General features: G+C 36.3%; 1 protein-coding gene across 2 annotated transcripts in view; it reads left to right on the forward strand.

Annotated features, from left to right (window-relative positions):
• The window catches only part of Mycbp2 (MYC binding protein 2), a 234,775-nt gene that overhangs the window by 26,495 nt on the left and 191,431 nt on the right, over window positions 1-16,849 (forward strand). For both annotated transcript variants that reach the window (XM_042685653.1, XM_042685654.1), the window contains exons 2-4: window positions 8,741-8,816; window positions 12,632-12,847; window positions 15,145-15,298. In XM_042685653.1, the coding sequence (XP_042541587.1) occupies window positions 8,741-8,816; window positions 12,632-12,847; window positions 15,145-15,298 (446 nt within the window). The remainder of the gene's footprint in view (window positions 1-8,740; window positions 8,817-12,631; window positions 12,848-15,144; window positions 15,299-16,849) is intronic.

Here is a 16,849-nt window from a genome sequence, read left to right on the forward strand (position 1 = left end):
CAGCCTCCCTAGTTGCCAAGATTATATGCCTGAGTCACCAGTGCCCATGTTTTTCTTGTCAAATGTTTGATTTTGTTTTTCAGATGAGCTCCATTCTTTATATACGTTTTAAAGCTAGTCTTGTATTTACCTAAATTCAGTAAGCATAGTCATGTTATAATCTATCTAAAAATTCATCCGAAGTCTGATTGGGTATCTTTTATGTTTTTGCTCTTCTCACTCCTAGCACATTGTATATTTGTATATTTGTTAGCTCTTATTTAAGACATTTCTCCAAAGTCTGGGATGAACAGGTTCTCTCCAGACTGTTTTGTAGATGCTTCATGGTTTTTGTTTCCTTGTTGTATCTAAGTTTTGTGTCTTAGAGTATAATTCTGCATAAGGCATGGTCTAGAGTCTCAAACTTTCAGATTTGTCCCCTTCCTCCTTCCTCCATTTTCCTACTTTCTTTTCAATTTTTTTTCTCTCTCTGCTGCTGTGCGTATTGCCAAGGTAGATTTGTAGTCCTCTTTCTCTATGTGATGACTTAAAAGTAAGGAGAAGTGATTTGTTTATATCTTCCCCAAAGCAACTTAAATTGTTCAGATCTCTTTATTAGTAATTACTAGTCTGGATTAAGTAAATAAAAGTTTCCCACTTAGTAATCAGACAACTATTACTATTTCTCCCTAATTTATGTAGTGATGCTTGAATACAATGATAGTATCATTACATTAATTACTAGCAATTTACTGTGGCTTTGATAGAAAATCTTCAGTTTATTGTTTTATAGATTGGGTAATTAAAATTATTTTGTATTTAAAAATTTGCTATTTCATGTATAATTTCTTGATTTGTGGATTATTTTGTACTTTCTGTAAATATAATGCTTCACTTTTTACTTTTCAACAATTATGGGTTTTATTTGCTTTACCTACAGATCTCCAATTTAGTATTAAACAGAAATGTAGTGGTATAAATCCTTGCTTTTCTCTTTTTTTTTAAAACCATATTTAGCAGAAGGATTTAATTTTCCTTTACTGAATATAATTAATGTTCAAAGTAAATTTTAAAATAATTTTTAATCAGGTTAAAAAGATCTTTTTCTAGTTTACTGAAGCGTATTATCAGGGATTCTTTTGAGTTCTAAAAATATTTTTCTGCTTCTCATTTGTTTTCTTTATTTTATATTGAATTATGCTGATTAAATTTTGATTTTATTTGTTATTTTAAAAATTTCTGGATACTGATTTTATTTTTAGATAAATGACTATTTTCCTTATACTGTTTTTTGGTTGGTTGCGAGTCTTGAACTCAGGGCCTGGTGTTTTCTCTGAGCTTTTCTGCTCAAGGCTTGTGCTCTGTCTCTTTGAGTCTCAGTGCTACTTATGGTTTTCTGGTCTTCTGGTCATTAATTGGAGATAAGAATCTCAGGGACTTTCCTGCTTGGGTTGGCTATGAGCTGCGATCCTCAGATCTCAGTCTCTTGAGTAGCTAAGATTACAGGCATGAGCCACCAGCCCTCAGCAATTTTTTATACTTTTTAATCGAAATAGGTCATATGCCATAAAAGTCACACTTAAAATATACAGATCAGGGCTGGGAAGGTGGCTCAGTGGTAGAGTGCTTGACTTGTATGCATGAGGCCCTGGGTTCGATTCCTCAGCACCACATAAGCAGAAAAAAAAAGCCAGAAGTGGTGCCATGGCTCAGGTGGTAGAGTGCTAGCCTTGAGGTGAAGAGCTGAGGGACAGAGCTTAGGTCCAGAGTTCAGGCCTCACAACTGGACCCAAAGAAAAACAACACAAAACAATATACAGATCAGTGGTTTTTAAAATATATTCATTTTGTGACAACTAGAATATTTTTGTCACTCTATAAACAAACTCCATAGCTTTTGGCAGTCTTTGTATCAGCTGTTGGAAAATACTGATCAACTCCTTGATTTATTTATATATGCATTTCATATAAGTAGAATTATAAAAGTTTGTGAATAGAATTATAAAAAATGTATAGCCTTTTTGTCTCTTTTGTATCATAAAGTATTTTGGGTTTTTTTTGTTTGTTTTGATTGGTTGTTTGATACCTAGCACCAGAAAAAGAAAAAGGAAAAACTGAAAACAAGGAAAATTTCAGAAGTAACCAGTGCATGCTTTTAAAATCCATGTTGGGGGCTGGGAATGTGGCTTAGTGGTAGAGTGCTTGTCTAGCATGTATGAAGCCTTAGTTCGATTCCTTAGTACCACATAAACAGAAAAAGCCAGAAGTGGCACTGTATTTTCAAGTGCTAGCTTTGAGCAAAGGGAGCTCAGGGACAGTGTCCAGGCCCTGAGTTCAAGCCCCAGAACTGGCAGTAAATAAGTAAATAAATAAAAATTAAATCTGTGTCGTTCTGAGTAGCATAATGAAGTCTCACATTGTCCAGCTTCATCCTGCCTGGGAAGTGAAATATCTCTTTGTTCAGCATAGCCACATTGTAAATTCTCCCTTCTTTTCAGTTACTTAATAGCTGTCTGGATTATCACAGTGACTGTCAAGAAATGTAGACTGGTATTGTCTTAAGTTTTCAGACACTCACTGGAGTACCCCATGGATAGGGGTGATTACTGTGTTTATTTTTCAGTTTCTTAATATTTACTTTTATAGATTTTTCCTTTTTTTTTTTTTTTTTTTGTCAGTGTTGGGTCTGGGCGTTGTCCCTCAGCTCTTCAGCTCAAAGCAAGGGCTCTACCACTTGAGCCACAGCACCACTTCCAGTTTTCTGAGTGGTTTATTGGAGATAAGAGTCTCACTGAGTTTCCTGCCCCGGCTTTGAACCGCAATCCTCAGATCTCAGCCTCCTGAGTCGCTAGGATTACATAGATTTTTCCCTTTTTATGATTATTTGGAAATTTTCTATCATTTAGTTAAACTCTGTGTCTGTTTCAAGATCTTTTTTCCTGACCCATTTCCTTATTTTTGTGAACTAACTTTAATGTCCCGGGTTATCTGTGACTCCTCCTAATTTTATTTAGCTTCTCTTAATATGTTTATTTTGTGGTCTAAAACCAGACTAATACAGAAAAAACAGTTTTTCTTTCAGATTTAATTTTCAGAAGGGTTTGTCTTTTGCTGTTATATAAATAACACAAGGTGTTGATTCTCTCCATCCAGTAGGATTAAGTGAACCCATCTCTCTGCTGGGATTCTCTTTTCTCAACATTAGGATACAGTGGAAAATTTACTCTTCCATTTTTTTGGCTCAGGATTTCTGTCCTTTTTCAGTGCTTCATGTCTTGGAAATAGACTATTGGTAAAAATGACCATATATCTAGGCTTTTCTAGGTTCTAGTCTGTCTTTCTGGATCATGCAGACATCTACACAACTACCAGCCTTTTTTGTTGGCCTTAGTAGAATTCCACAGCCTAAATCAAGCTCAATTTTTATTCATCCCCAAATTTCAAATACTTCCGTGGGAAAAAAGTGACAAGGGTCTCAGTTCACTTTGTACATGCTCTTCTGCGTCTGATCTTTAGTTTATCTAGTTCTTATTGCTTCTGCATTTCTCCTGGTTAGTCTGGCCTTTGAATGTGGAACAGAGACTTGATTATATTTAGTTTCTTAATGTAGAGAAAGTGGATTAGGAGTTTATCAATACAAAAACAAAAGGCAATTTAAAGAGCGTGTCTTGCTTTTATATAAGTATAGTGATATTTTGAATAGTTTTTAGTCAGTGTTGTACACTACCATTTCGCATATGAACTTTTCTGATATGTTATAAAAATTTACTGCAGACCAAAGGGTCAACAAACAATAGCCCATGTACCAAACCAGCTCATTTTCTATTTTTATGTGCCCTATAAGCTAATAACTGCTTTTTATACATTTACATTTACATACTTACATTTTTAAGTAATTAATAAATACCTAGTAAAAATAGTAAATAAAATAATGAAAATAAGGGTTGGGAAGGTGGCTCAGTGGTAGAGTGCTTGCCTTGCATGCCTGAGGCCCTGGGTTCGATTCCTCAGCACCATATAAGCAAAAAGAAAAAAGCCAGAGGTGGCGCTGTGGCTCAAGTGGTAGAGCGCTAGCCTTGAGCTGAAGAGCTGAGGTACAGTGCCCAGGCCCAGAGTTCAGGCCCCATGACCGGACCCCCCCCCAAAAAAAAAAATAATGAAAATAAGTAAGATTTTTGTTAGTAACAGTATACTAGGTCTTTCTATACTAAAAGTAGAAAAGAAATACTTAGTGACATAATACATGAAATGCTAATTTCAATCTTTAGAAAGTGTTACTGTATTAGCCTCTCATCTGTGTATGTGCTGTCTTGTAGCAGTTTCCATGCTTACGTTGTTGAGTAGCTGCCACAGACATCTTATGGTCACAAGCAGTAAAATATTTGCTTTTCATCCCTTCCTAGAAAAATTTTGCCTGATCTTGCTTAAGACTATAGACTTAGATGTTTTTTGGTTTTTACTACTAAGTAAAATTGACTAAAGGATTGAAACCTTTTATCCCACAAGTTCTATTTATTTGAATTTATCAAAATCCTAGCATTTTAGAGTTAGAATGATCCTTAGAAATCTCATCTTTTTCATCTGTTAAATTGACAAATGAAGAAACAGATTTGAAGTTAAATTTTTATTTTTGCTTTGCTATAAAACAGACTTAGTAATGAGCCCATAGAGAATTTTTTAATAATCTACGTCATATTAAAGGAATACAATATTTTTTTTCTTAAGTAGTGTTGACTATTGAGAACATTTTTCTTTTTTGTTTTTTGTTTTTGGTGCTGTCCTGGGGCTTGAACTAAGTGCATGGGTGCTGCTCTGGAGCACTTTCTCTGTCTCTCTCAAGGCTAGCATTGTACTACTTTACCCACAGTTCCACTTTTGGCATTTTGGTGGTTAATTGGAGAAAAAAGTCTCACAGACTTAACTGTTGGGACTGGCTTTGAACTATGATCCTCAGATCTCAGCCTCATGTGTAGCTATGATTACAGCTATGATTTTAGGCCTTTTAAGCTCAGTGCTGGTGGCTGGTGGCTGGTGGCTGATGCCAGTACTCCTTGCTACTGGAGAGGCTGAGAACAAAGGATCATGGTTCTAAGCCACCCCAGACAGGAAAATCCATGAGACTCTTATCTCTAGTTAATCACCCAAAAGCCAGAAATGGAACTATGGCTCATAAAATAAACCACTAGCTTTGAGCACAAAAGATCAAGGACAGTGCCCAGGCCCTGAGTTCAAGTCCCAGAACTGGCACAAAACATTTATGAAAAAAATGACCATTTTAATAGCATTTTACCTTTTGTTTTAAACTATATTTCTTTCAATCTCATGGGTATGAAGGTTCTTTTTGTGAGAAGACTAAAAGTCTTGCAGGACCACTTCCAAGCATTCTTCATTAAGCTTTTATTGATTTAGAATTTAAAGTCCTAAATCATCAGAAATACCAAGGTGAATTGTTATTGTGTAGGACTGGTTTCTAGAGTTTTATATCTATTCCTTCTCAGATCATGAAAAATTTATTAGCTTTGAAATATAGTCAAATAGATATTATAATACTAGCAAATAATATTTTCATTTTCTAATGTTCATTCCAAGTTTTCATCATATGATTTCCCCAACTATTAGTGGCTCTTTTTGGTAACTTTCTACCCCTAAAAGAGACCAAATCAGCTGGCGCCTATGGCTCACGCCTGTAATCCTAGCTATTCAGGAGGCTGAGATCTGAGGATCACGTTTCAAAACTAGCCCGGGCAGCAAAGTCCGTGAGACTCTTATCTCCAATAAACCACGAGAAAACCGGAAGTGGTGCTGTGGCTCAAGAGGTAGAGTGCTTGCCTTGAGCTGCAGAGCTGAGGGACAGCGCCCAAACCCAGAGTTCAAGCCCCACGACCGACAAAAAACAACAACAACAAAAAACAGACCAAATCAACGAAACACAGTAAAACTAATAATTTGGGGAAAGCTGGTTCTTATGATGGCCTATATTCAAGAACTGGTGGAGTCTATTTTTTGGAATAATTATAGTGAAGTAATGGCCACATCGATGCTTATAGTTAAATGGATTGTCTAAACAGGTTTATTTATTCAGGTTTAACACCACTTTTTCTTTACTTTTGTTTCATCCTATCCTGGGGGGATATCTTGTAGATACATGATTCCTATTATATTTCTCCTTTGCATCTATAGGGTATGAAACAAAGAGTATTAAGCAAATTATGAGACAAAAGTTTAAGATGAATTGAGAGTATGTATTGAGAACATTTTCCCCAGTCTTGGAGGCTGGGTGGCTTTCTTGAAGAAGTGATTGGGATAAACAGTAGGTAATAGGAGAGAATGATAAACAGCAGGTAATAGGAGAGGATGGAGAGCATTTATGGCAGAGGGGAAGCTTTAGTTAAAGCCACTAAGAGCTCAGACTACTAAAGGAATATGCCCTTGTGGCTCAAGGACAATGAGCCAGGTAGTGAGAACCTGGATAGCAGCAGAAGAGGTGGGTTGATGTGTCACACATTGGAAGACGATTTTTTTTTAGGGGTGTGTGTGTATATGTGTTGGCTTGAACTCAGGGCCTGGTGTTGTCCCTGAGCTTCCTTTGCCCAAGGCTAGGGCCCTACCACTTCAACCCCAGCTCTACTCCGGGCTTTTTTTGGGGGGGGAATAGGGGGGCGGTGGAAGGATTTCAGTGGCTATAAGAGTCTCACAGACTTTCTTTCCTGGCTGGCTTCAAACTGCCATCTTTAGATCTCATCCTCCTGAATAGCTAGGATTACAGGTGTGAGGATCTTTTAAATCACATATATCATGGTGTTTAGACTTTAGGAGAATTCAGAAGATACTGTTTTTAAAAAGTGACCTGGTGTTTTCAGAAAGTGGTCTGGATTCTTGTGTGAAGAATAGATGGCAGTGGAAGTAATGTAGTTGAGTAGAAGCCAGTTAAGAAGCCTTGGCAGTAGTCCAAGCAAGACATGAATGTAACTTACTAGTGCAGCTGCAGTAGAGATACTGTGAACAGAATTCAGAACTGTTCGGGAGATAAATAGCTAAGGTTTTGTGGTGATTGTGATTTGAGGAGGGAAGCCTAAGGATTAATCAAGGACAAAATCTTTTTATGAAGGTTGATCGTGTCTGTCTGACTGACATTTTAATATTTTGAACTCAATTTTTTTTTAACATAGAACCTGTTTTTCTGCTTTGCAAATTGATTCTTCTGCTTGTTTCCCTATTTTTGGGAATAGCTTTCCTGCTTCCAAATTCCCAGATTTGAAACTTTTCTTGTTACTGTTTGTACCAAATTAGTTACTGGTTCTTAAAGACTTCCTTAGTGGCTAGAATCATCACCATTGTTGTTGCACTTGTCATCTTTCTAGTTTTCTTCTCTATCATCATGATTATCATTATTTCTCCTCCTCCTCCATCTCTGCTTTAGTCTTTATTAAAGCAATAGTGTCATCTTGCTAGACCATGAAACTTAGATTTTCTGTTCAATTGAAATGAAGATAAAATGTTTGCCTTACCACTTGTTTCTTCCATTATAATTCTTACTCTGTGTGTATATATGTACTTATATATGTTTTGTTCTTGATAAGTATATGTGGTACAATAATATACTGTATATATACTAGATATACCTAAGTACAGTATAATATACAGTATATAACAATGTATTGTACATATGTAATATTGCATAATATAACATTGTATATATTATTAATATGCTGTATATATTATATAAATATTTGTTCATTATGTATATAAATATATAAGCTATATAGTATGGGAATAATATATACATACACATACTATATGTGTATGTATATATAATATTTTGTATATAAAAATAATATGTATAGGGCTGGGAAGGTGGCTCAGTGGTAGAGCACTTGCCTTGCATGCTTGAGGCCCTGGGTTCGATTCCTCAGCACCACATAAGTAAAAAGCCGGAAGTGGCGCTGTGGCTCAAGTGGTAGAGTGCTAGCCTTGAGCTGAAGAGCTGAAGGGACAGCGCCCAGGCCCAGAGTTCAGGCCCCACGACCGGACCCAAAAAAAAAAAAAAAAATTAAAAAATAATATGTATAATATCCTTTTTTTTTTGGTTGGTCGTGGGGCTTGAACTCTGGGCCTGGGTGCTGTCCCTCAGCCCTTCAGCTCAAGGCTAGTGCTCTACCACTTGAGCCACAGTGCCACATCTGGCCTTTTCTGCTTATGTGGTGCTGAGGAATTGAACCCTCATGCATGTAAGGCAAACATTCTACCACTGAGCCACCTTCCCAGCCCTGTATAATATCTTTTGAAGTTATTCAGAGGATTCTCTTTTCTTTTAGAATAATTTAGACTTAGGACGCTGAGGTACTATAAGCCTAGTTGCTGAATACTTAAGATGTATGAATTCAAGATTTTCCTTATTGTAATCTTTCCTTATAGTAAAATAAGTCTCCCTTGAAGGAAACCTGATTAGTATTTATTAAGTGGCTCCTATTGTTGAGTAGAGTTTAAATTTTTTAAATTTAATACTTTTGTTTTACTTTTATAGGAATTCTTTAGAATTCAAATTTTAATAATTATTATTTAATATATATTTTCTAGCTGTCTCACAGTATCTTCTTAAATAGGTTCCTTTATTTGTATCTTACATGCATATATATAGAGAGAGTATATTGTTTTCATAACTTCGTAAGAGAAATACTTTTGTTTTGGAAATATTTATTTTTAGTAGCTTTGTATCTACTAATATGGACATTCTTAATTTTTTCCATTTAAAAAATTTTAGGAATAAGAAAATTTTAAATAAGAAAAAGTTGAAAAGAAAACAGAAGAGTAAATCAAAAGTGAAGACAAGAAGCAAGGTAAAACTATTGGTAATTTACAGAAAAGAATATTTTCACATAGGAATTTGCTAATGGATATCATGAAACCATTCTGTTTCTGTGTATAGAAGTGTATTTTTAAAAGTTTATTATTGTCTGATCCTGTTTTTAGTTTAATCTTTAATTTGGGATGCTTCTTGAATAGTATCCTAGAAGTTGATATTTGGGTGTTGAAAATTATTTCTTTATCTTTGTTCTTTCCTTTGGGGGAATATATCCATTACTTTTTCTTTTTCTACTCTGACTACATGTTCTAAAAACAGTGAAATTAGTTTGTGAATTGGGATTGGGATTTGGGTTTTTTTATGTGGCTCTCTTAATGAATTAAGGATATTCTGTATTGTCCTGAGCTTTTTAAAGAATGATGCAGAAGTTTGAACTCAGGGCCTCACACTTGTTAGGCTGGTGCTCTACCACTGAGCCAAATCTCCAACCCTTTTTTTGCACTGCTTGTTTTGAGATAGGCTCTTGCTTTTCACAAGTGTACTGGTCAATTTATTTTGCACTTCCCATTGTAGCTGGGATAACAGCCTCTAGCCACCATGGCAATTCTGTTGAGATGGAGTTTTGTGAACTTTTTGCCTTGGGCTGTCCTGGAGCCATGGTCTTCCTGACCTCAATCTTCTATGTAGCTGGGATGACACGAATAGTGAGGTTTTAGTCATAGCTGTGTGATACAGCCCTGCTTGTTCTGAGGTCTTGTTGACTTTTGGTAGCTATACAAAAGAAAAACTATATAGAATATTTGAATTGCAAATGCTTTAGGCATTAAAAATCTTTTTTTCAATCTAACATAGAAATTTTGTCTATAAAGTCCATGTAATTTTAATTAAACATTTATAGTAACCAGGGTTCACTTTCTAGAAAAGAATCCTTTTTGTTAAGCAGCATTACCAAGAACCTAGACAAAGGGAGAAGAGTTTTAACTCTGGTTTCTGAGCAGCTTCACTTTGGGTTAAAGAAACAGAAACTTAGCAGAGTGTCTATATTCTGTTTGCTAATAGTGTTCTTGCTATTGTACCTCAGTGAAAGTTACTTCAAAGTAGTGAACACAAAGTAAAATTAAATAAGATTGAGACAAGGATGGAGTTTATTTGGTGACTTACCATTGAAATAGATAGATGGAGGTATTAAAAAATGTCTAGCTGGGTGCCAGTGGCTCATGCTTGTAATTCTAGCTACTCAGGAGGCTGAGATCTGAGGATCATGGTTCAAAGCCAGCCTGGGCAGAAAAGTCTGTGAGACTCTTATCTCCAATAAACCACTAGAAAATTGGAAATGGCACTGTGGCTCAAGTGGTAGAACACTCGCCTTGAGGTGAAGAGCTGAGGGACAGCACCCAGGCCCAGAATTCAAGACCCACAATCGACCAAAAAAAAAAGTCTAATCTGTTTCTTTATCTTGTGCTGTCCACATCAGCTAGTGAGTTGAGTAACTTTGGTTAGACTAAGTTATGTTTGTTACCCAGTGATAAGTAGGCTACATGGAGTGGAGGAGGGGTACCTATGCCAAAGAAAGTATTTTTGGGAAGGTAGAAAATAATAGGTGTTCACTATATCCACTTCTTATTTGTGCTTTTGAAATAGAAGAGGAAGTAGAGAGCTTCCTTATTATCCAAAATACTTCTAACAAATACGTTGCCATTCAGGTCCCCAATTTCTGCCCCCTCCCTTCTTTATATTTATCTGTTTTTATAGTAAAGGTGATATGCAGATTGGTTACAGTTATATATGTCAAGTAATGAATATTTCTTTTTAGTGGTGTCACTCCTCCCTCCATTTTCTTCCAGTTTGTCCCCTCCCAATCCCCCCTTACTACTAACATTTTTTAAAAAATTTTATTTTATTGTTAAGATGTTGTACAGAGGGGTTACACTTACATGAGTAAGGCAATGAGTACATTGTCAAACATTATTTCCCCTTCCCTTCTTTGTTGTTATCCCCCTCACCCCAATTAGAATGGCTTTAATCAAGAAATCTAAAATAACAGATGTTGGAGGGGATGCGGCCAAAAGGGAACCCTACTGCATTGTTGGTGGGAGTGTAAACTTGTTCAGCCACTCTGGAAAGCAGTATGGAGTTTCCTCAGAAGACTACACTCCCCTATGACCTAGCAATCCCACTTTTGGGCATTTATCCAAATGATCACAAACAAGATCATACTAAAGCTACTAGCACAACTATGTTTATTGTAGTATTATTCACCATAGCTAAGATATGGAACCAACCCAGATGCCTCTCAGTAGATGAGTGGATCAAGAAAATGTGGTACACATATACAATGGAATTCTGCTCCTCTTCTACTTTTGGTATTATATGCAAAGTCAGAGTATAGGAATTTTGAAAATCTTTTTAAGTTCATTTAAATTTTGTTTAAAGTTTTTTTCGGATAATTGTTCTGAAGTGTATATGATACTCAGGGAGAGATAGGGAGTCAAGGTACTTTGTCTCCTTCAATTCAGCTCTAACCTAGTGCCCTTAGTACTTAAAGTTATTTCCTTCCTACCTCTCTAGTCATCTGTCTATGAATGAATTTATTTATATCACTCTTAGCATAAACTCCTCCTAAAAAGAAGACTCAAATAAATGATAAGAAAAAAAAGTGGCTCACACCTGCAATCCTAGCTACTCTGGAGGCTGAGATCTAAGGGTCGTGGTTCAAAGCCAGCCTGGGCAGAAAAGTCCCCATGAGACTCTTATCTCCAATAAACTACTCAGAAAACCTAGAATAACACTGTGGGTCAAGTGGTAGAGTGTTAGCCTTGAGCACAAAGAGGCTCCAGGATTGGAAATAATAATAATAAAAAAAGAAGGTGGTAGTGGGTCACACCTATAAATCCTAGATACTTAGAAGGCTGATATCTGAGGATCATGGTTTGAACCAGCCCAGCTAGAAAAACCATGAGATTATTCTCTCTGGTTAGCCATCAAAAAGTTGGAAGTGTAAGTGTGGCTCAAGTGGTAGAGCACCAGGCTTGAGTGAAAAAGCCAAGCAAGAGCACAAGGCCCCAAGTTCAAGCCCCAGTACTGGCACACATACATAAAAATTCTTCAATTTATTCTCCAGACATTACTTAAATTCTGTGTGTAGTTATCACACAGGATATGTAAATCAATAAGTAATAATTCATGCTTATGAGGAATATACAAAAAGTAAAATGGTGACGTCTTGCCATGGCTCAGTATTTTCAGCTTATTTTTAATTTACCCTCATTTTCAAGGTTATTTGAAAAAAGTGCCATTTAGGCGTATATGGTGGTCACTGCTATAATCTCACTCAGGAGGCAGCCATCAGGAGGATCATGGTTTGAGACCAGGAAAGCAAAGTAGCAAGACTTCATCTCAATCTAAACTGAGTGTGGCCATCTGTGCTTGTGATGCCAGCTGCACAGAACAGTAGGTAGGAGGATGGAAGTCCAAGGTCAGCCCTGGGAAAAAATACAGGAGACAGCACCTGAAAAACAATGAAAGCAAAAAAGCCGAAGGTGTAGTTCAAGTGTTAGAACATCTGCCTAGTAAGCACAAGTCTTTGAGTTCAAACCCCAGTATTGTCGGAAAAAGGGACCAGGCCTCGGATTAATACCTTTTATTTGTGATGTCAGCGGTTAGGCTTTGTTAGCTCTCTTCCTATCTTGGAGGTAAAAAGATATTTCTGTTCTTTACCTGAGCCTTTGTTAGGTTGGTTATAGCTCTGTTACTCAGGATCACCTATCTATTCTTTATCTTTTTATTAAATGGAAATTAATGATATTGGGAAAAGAAGGTAAAATTGAAATATTTGCTTTTGTATTTTAGTCTGAAAACTTGGAGAATACAGTAATCATACCGGATATCAAGCTACATAGCAACCCTTCTGCTTTTAATATCTACTGTAATGTGCGCCACTGTGTTCTGGAGTGGCAAAAAAAGGAAATATCATTGGCAGCTGCATCAAAGACCTCTGTGCAGAGTGGAGAATCAGATAGTGATGAAGAGGAAGAGTCCAAAGAGCCTCCTATCAAGCTCCCAAAGGTGAGCCACTAAATTCTATTTCAATGAATAACTGAAGGTGTTCTGCTGTAACATATATTGCATTGTTAAAATACTTTATTTTTTATAGTCTAGAGCATTGAAAATAATGTGTCTTGTGGATTAAAAATAGATATATTTTGGGCAGATTAAGAAACCTTGCTTTGTAACTAGAACACCAAAGAAGGAAATAATTGGTGACACAGTGGGGAGTACTTAGGAAGCCCAGGCAGGGAGGTGAGTGGGCTGGAATCTGTTAGAGTGGATACACATGTGAAGCACTGGCATGGATCCAGTGAGCTATGGCAGATGAAGGTGGAGCTTGGGTTGGGGGCTGCCAGTAAGGTGGACACAAGAGGAAGTGCAAACTGCCACAAGCCCAAGTGCTCTAGAAGCTGACAGTGTACCCTACTACAAGATGGACAGTTTTTGGCTGAATATCAGCGAAGCAGAGAGCTTATAATTTCACTCCTGTTATTTTAGCTTGTTTGACCTACAGGAAAAACAGGGGCTGAGTGTGGTGGCTATCTATACCTATAATCCTAGCTGCTGTAGTGACAGAAATTGGGAAGATTGCAGTTTGAGGCCAGCTTGTGCAAAAAGTTAGCGAGATTCCATCTTAACCAATACGCTGGGCACTGTGTGTGGTCCATGCCTGTCACCTCAGGTTATTGCAGTCTGAAGCTGGCCTTAGTAAAAAAATGCAAGACCTTGTCTGAAAAATAATGAAAGCAAAAAAATCAACGTGAACCAATCAAATCTGACTTCTACACCATTTTGTTATCACTCCTTATTATCAAGGCACATTATAGAAACTTCTTATAGAAACATGTAGTGGAACAAACAATACAGTGTTTTCTGGGTACCAAGTACTGCTGTATTTCATGTCTAATGTAATATTATATATATATATTTTTAGAAGATATTTGTGTACTGTATGAATTAATTTGAAAATCTAAATACATTCTTCCACTATACTGCCTAATAGGATTGATGTTTTGGGGGTATTTCTACTAATTAGTCTTATTTTAGTTTTTAAAAAAATTACTTTAAGTTCTACTAGTCTTAATTTAAATTTTAAAAAAATTATTGCACATAGTTTATTACTTCTTATAAGTATTTCTCCAAATGTTGACATTATTATTATACAGTTTATTGTAATTATACCAGCTTATTGTAATTTCTCTCACAATCTGATTTTTTAAAAACTTATTCATATATATAGTGCCGGTACTGGGGTTTTACTCAGGGCCTTTTGCTCTTTCTTGGCACTTTTGCTCAGAGCTGGTACTCTTACCACTTTAGCCACACTTCACTTCTAGCTTTTTGCTCATTGATTGGAACTAAGAGTATCTCGGATTTGTGTACCAGAGCAGCTTCAAAATGTAATAATGAGATCTAGCCTTCTGAGTAGCTAGGTTTATAGGTATGAGCTCCTGGTGCCTAGCTTTCATAATCTTTTTTTTTTTTTTTTGCCAGTCATGAGGCCTGAGTTCTGGGCCTGGGCGCTGTCCCTTAGCTCTTTAGTTCAAGTCTAGCACTCTACCACTTGAGCCACAGCGCCACTTCTGTCTTTTTCTGCTTATGTGGTGCTGAGGAATCGAACTGAGGGCCTCATGCATGCAAGGCAAGCACTCTACCACTGAGCAACCTTCCCACCCCTCATAATCTTTCAATTATAGATTTATTAATTTTGTTAAATAGAATCAGATTTATCTTGGTCCCAATAAGAAAAAATATAATTAACTAAAAATACCAATAATACTTTTGGCTAAGCAGTCTCACTTTTTTTTCAGGATCATCTTGGAGAGTAAGGCCTACTACTTATAAATAGTTATAGGTGATTATACCATTAGAGAAAGGGCTGAGCTTATAGCTACTTTTAATTATTATTTTTTCTATTCTGGTACATTGTCTTTATAAGTGGCATTTGACATAACTTCACAAAACAGAGTACTGAGTTTTACTTGCACAAAACCAAATCAGTTTCATAAATTAAAATAATTGTTTTATTCTGAGTAATTGGATCTACTCTTTTATTAACTATGACAAGCTACTTTCATGATGTCTTATTATGGTTTCCTTATACTAAACTAATTTTCAAACAGTGTTACTAGTTCTTAGCCTTCTATGTAGCTAAATGAGTTTTCAAAAATCTTCACATTAAACGCTTCTCTTAAATGTGTTGTCTTTACTTGCCTTTTGGATATTGTAGTGATCTATTATTTGTACCAGTTAGACTATCTGGAAAGTGTCATGTTTATACATTATGAGGTGTAACTTTTCTTTTTTAATCTTAGATTATTGAGGTTGGACTTTGTGAAGTTTTCGAGTTGATTAAGGAGACACGATTTTCTCATCCATCCCTTTGTCTGAGGAGTCTGCAAGCCCTCTTGAATGTGCTTCAAGGTCAGCAGCCTGAAGGCCTCCAGTCAGAGCCACCTGAGGTCCTAGGTAAGAGCTGATTCATAGAAGGAAGCATTTAATCCGAACTTTACAATTTTGTGTGTGTGAGTATAGGGAGGTTGGGGGGAGGAAAGGGATGGTAGGGAAAAATAAAAGAGGGTGTAACAATGGAAAAAAAAAGTGAAGTGCCTCTCTCTAGTGAAGCCTTTGATTGGGTATTGGAATTGTAGGAATGTCAGTTTTTTTTTAATTCTCATTTTGCTATTTTTACTGGAGTTTTTGTTTTAAGTGTTAGGATTTATTTTGTGTGTGGTGGTGTATGAGTATAATCTTAGCTACTTATGGATGGAAGGTTGAGCTAGGAAGACTTAAGTTCAGTGTCAGCTTGGGAAAAAGTTTTAGCAAAACTGTATCTAATAAAACAAAACTGGGCATAATGGTACATGCCTATAATCCAGGCTACTGGGAAAGATTATGACTTGAGGCAGGCCAGCACAAAAGCATGAGACCTTATCAGAAAAATCAATTACAGCTAAGAAGGACTGTGGCCATGCCTCAAATTGTATTTACCTAGCAAGCATGAGGAACCAAGTTTAGATCCCAGTATCGCTCCTGCCTCCTTCCCCCACAGTGTGTGTATGTATGTATATATATATATAAAAAATGAATATATAAATATTTCTTGATTATTGTTATGATAGGAAAAAGTAAAACATAATATCCTTGGAATTAAAAAAAATAATCTCCAAACTTTTGGTCAGAGTAGCATATACTGATTTTTCTCTTTTTATTACAAGTTTTTTAAAAAGGAGAATAAATGCTACAATCTAAAGTAGTACAGTTTCTAAAGAGAATATTTCTTTTGTATTCATCATAAATAAAAATCTTTTCATAATAGAGAAATCTGTTTTTTTGACTTAGTGGCCATTCACATTAAATAAAAATGTTGGACTTTGTGAATAGTATGCCAGTAGCTTAGGAAACAATACAGAGACAAGTCGAATTGGAACAAATTAAAAAGTTTCTGCCCAGCAAAGGAAATAAAACCTGAAATGAAAGGTTAGCTTGAAGTATATTTGTTTTATGGGTGCTTGCCAGGGTCCTGTAACTAACACCTAATGCTATAAACAGGGAAGATTGGATCTTTTACTTCCAAAGTACAAAGGAATAGAAGTATAGTTGGAATGATGACTTTTAATTGGCCAATTGCTTCTCTCTGATGCTAATCCTGGACCTCCAAAGAGGAGAGACATTTCTAGGTGGTTTTGGTATTATAAGAGAATTCTCTGAAGTGTTTGTGCCCTGGTTCTCAAACACTAGCATCTGTCTAAGTAATCTAGGGTCCATTTCATTCATTAGAAGTTGCATTTGGTCAAGGTTTCTGGTCCGTGCTTGTCTTGCTAGTCTGAGGACTACACTGTTGGTTTGGACTAGATTTTTTTTTTTTGTCTACTTGAGTTTTACTAGACCTAGTTTGGAGAACCTCATTCCATATCATATCTTTCTTTTTCAGTCTCAGTGGTTTTTGAAAACAAAATCCTCCACATGACATAATTATTAAATGCTGTCACCAAATAAAAGCTGCTGTACTGGCACCAG

Source organism: Dipodomys spectabilis, unplaced genomic scaffold, assembly GCF_019054845.1.
Source record: "Dipodomys spectabilis isolate Male_0828 unplaced genomic scaffold, ASM1905484v1 ptg000095l, whole genome shotgun sequence".
In the NCBI taxonomy this organism is placed as follows: domain Eukaryota; kingdom Metazoa; phylum Chordata; class Mammalia; order Rodentia; family Heteromyidae; genus Dipodomys; species Dipodomys spectabilis.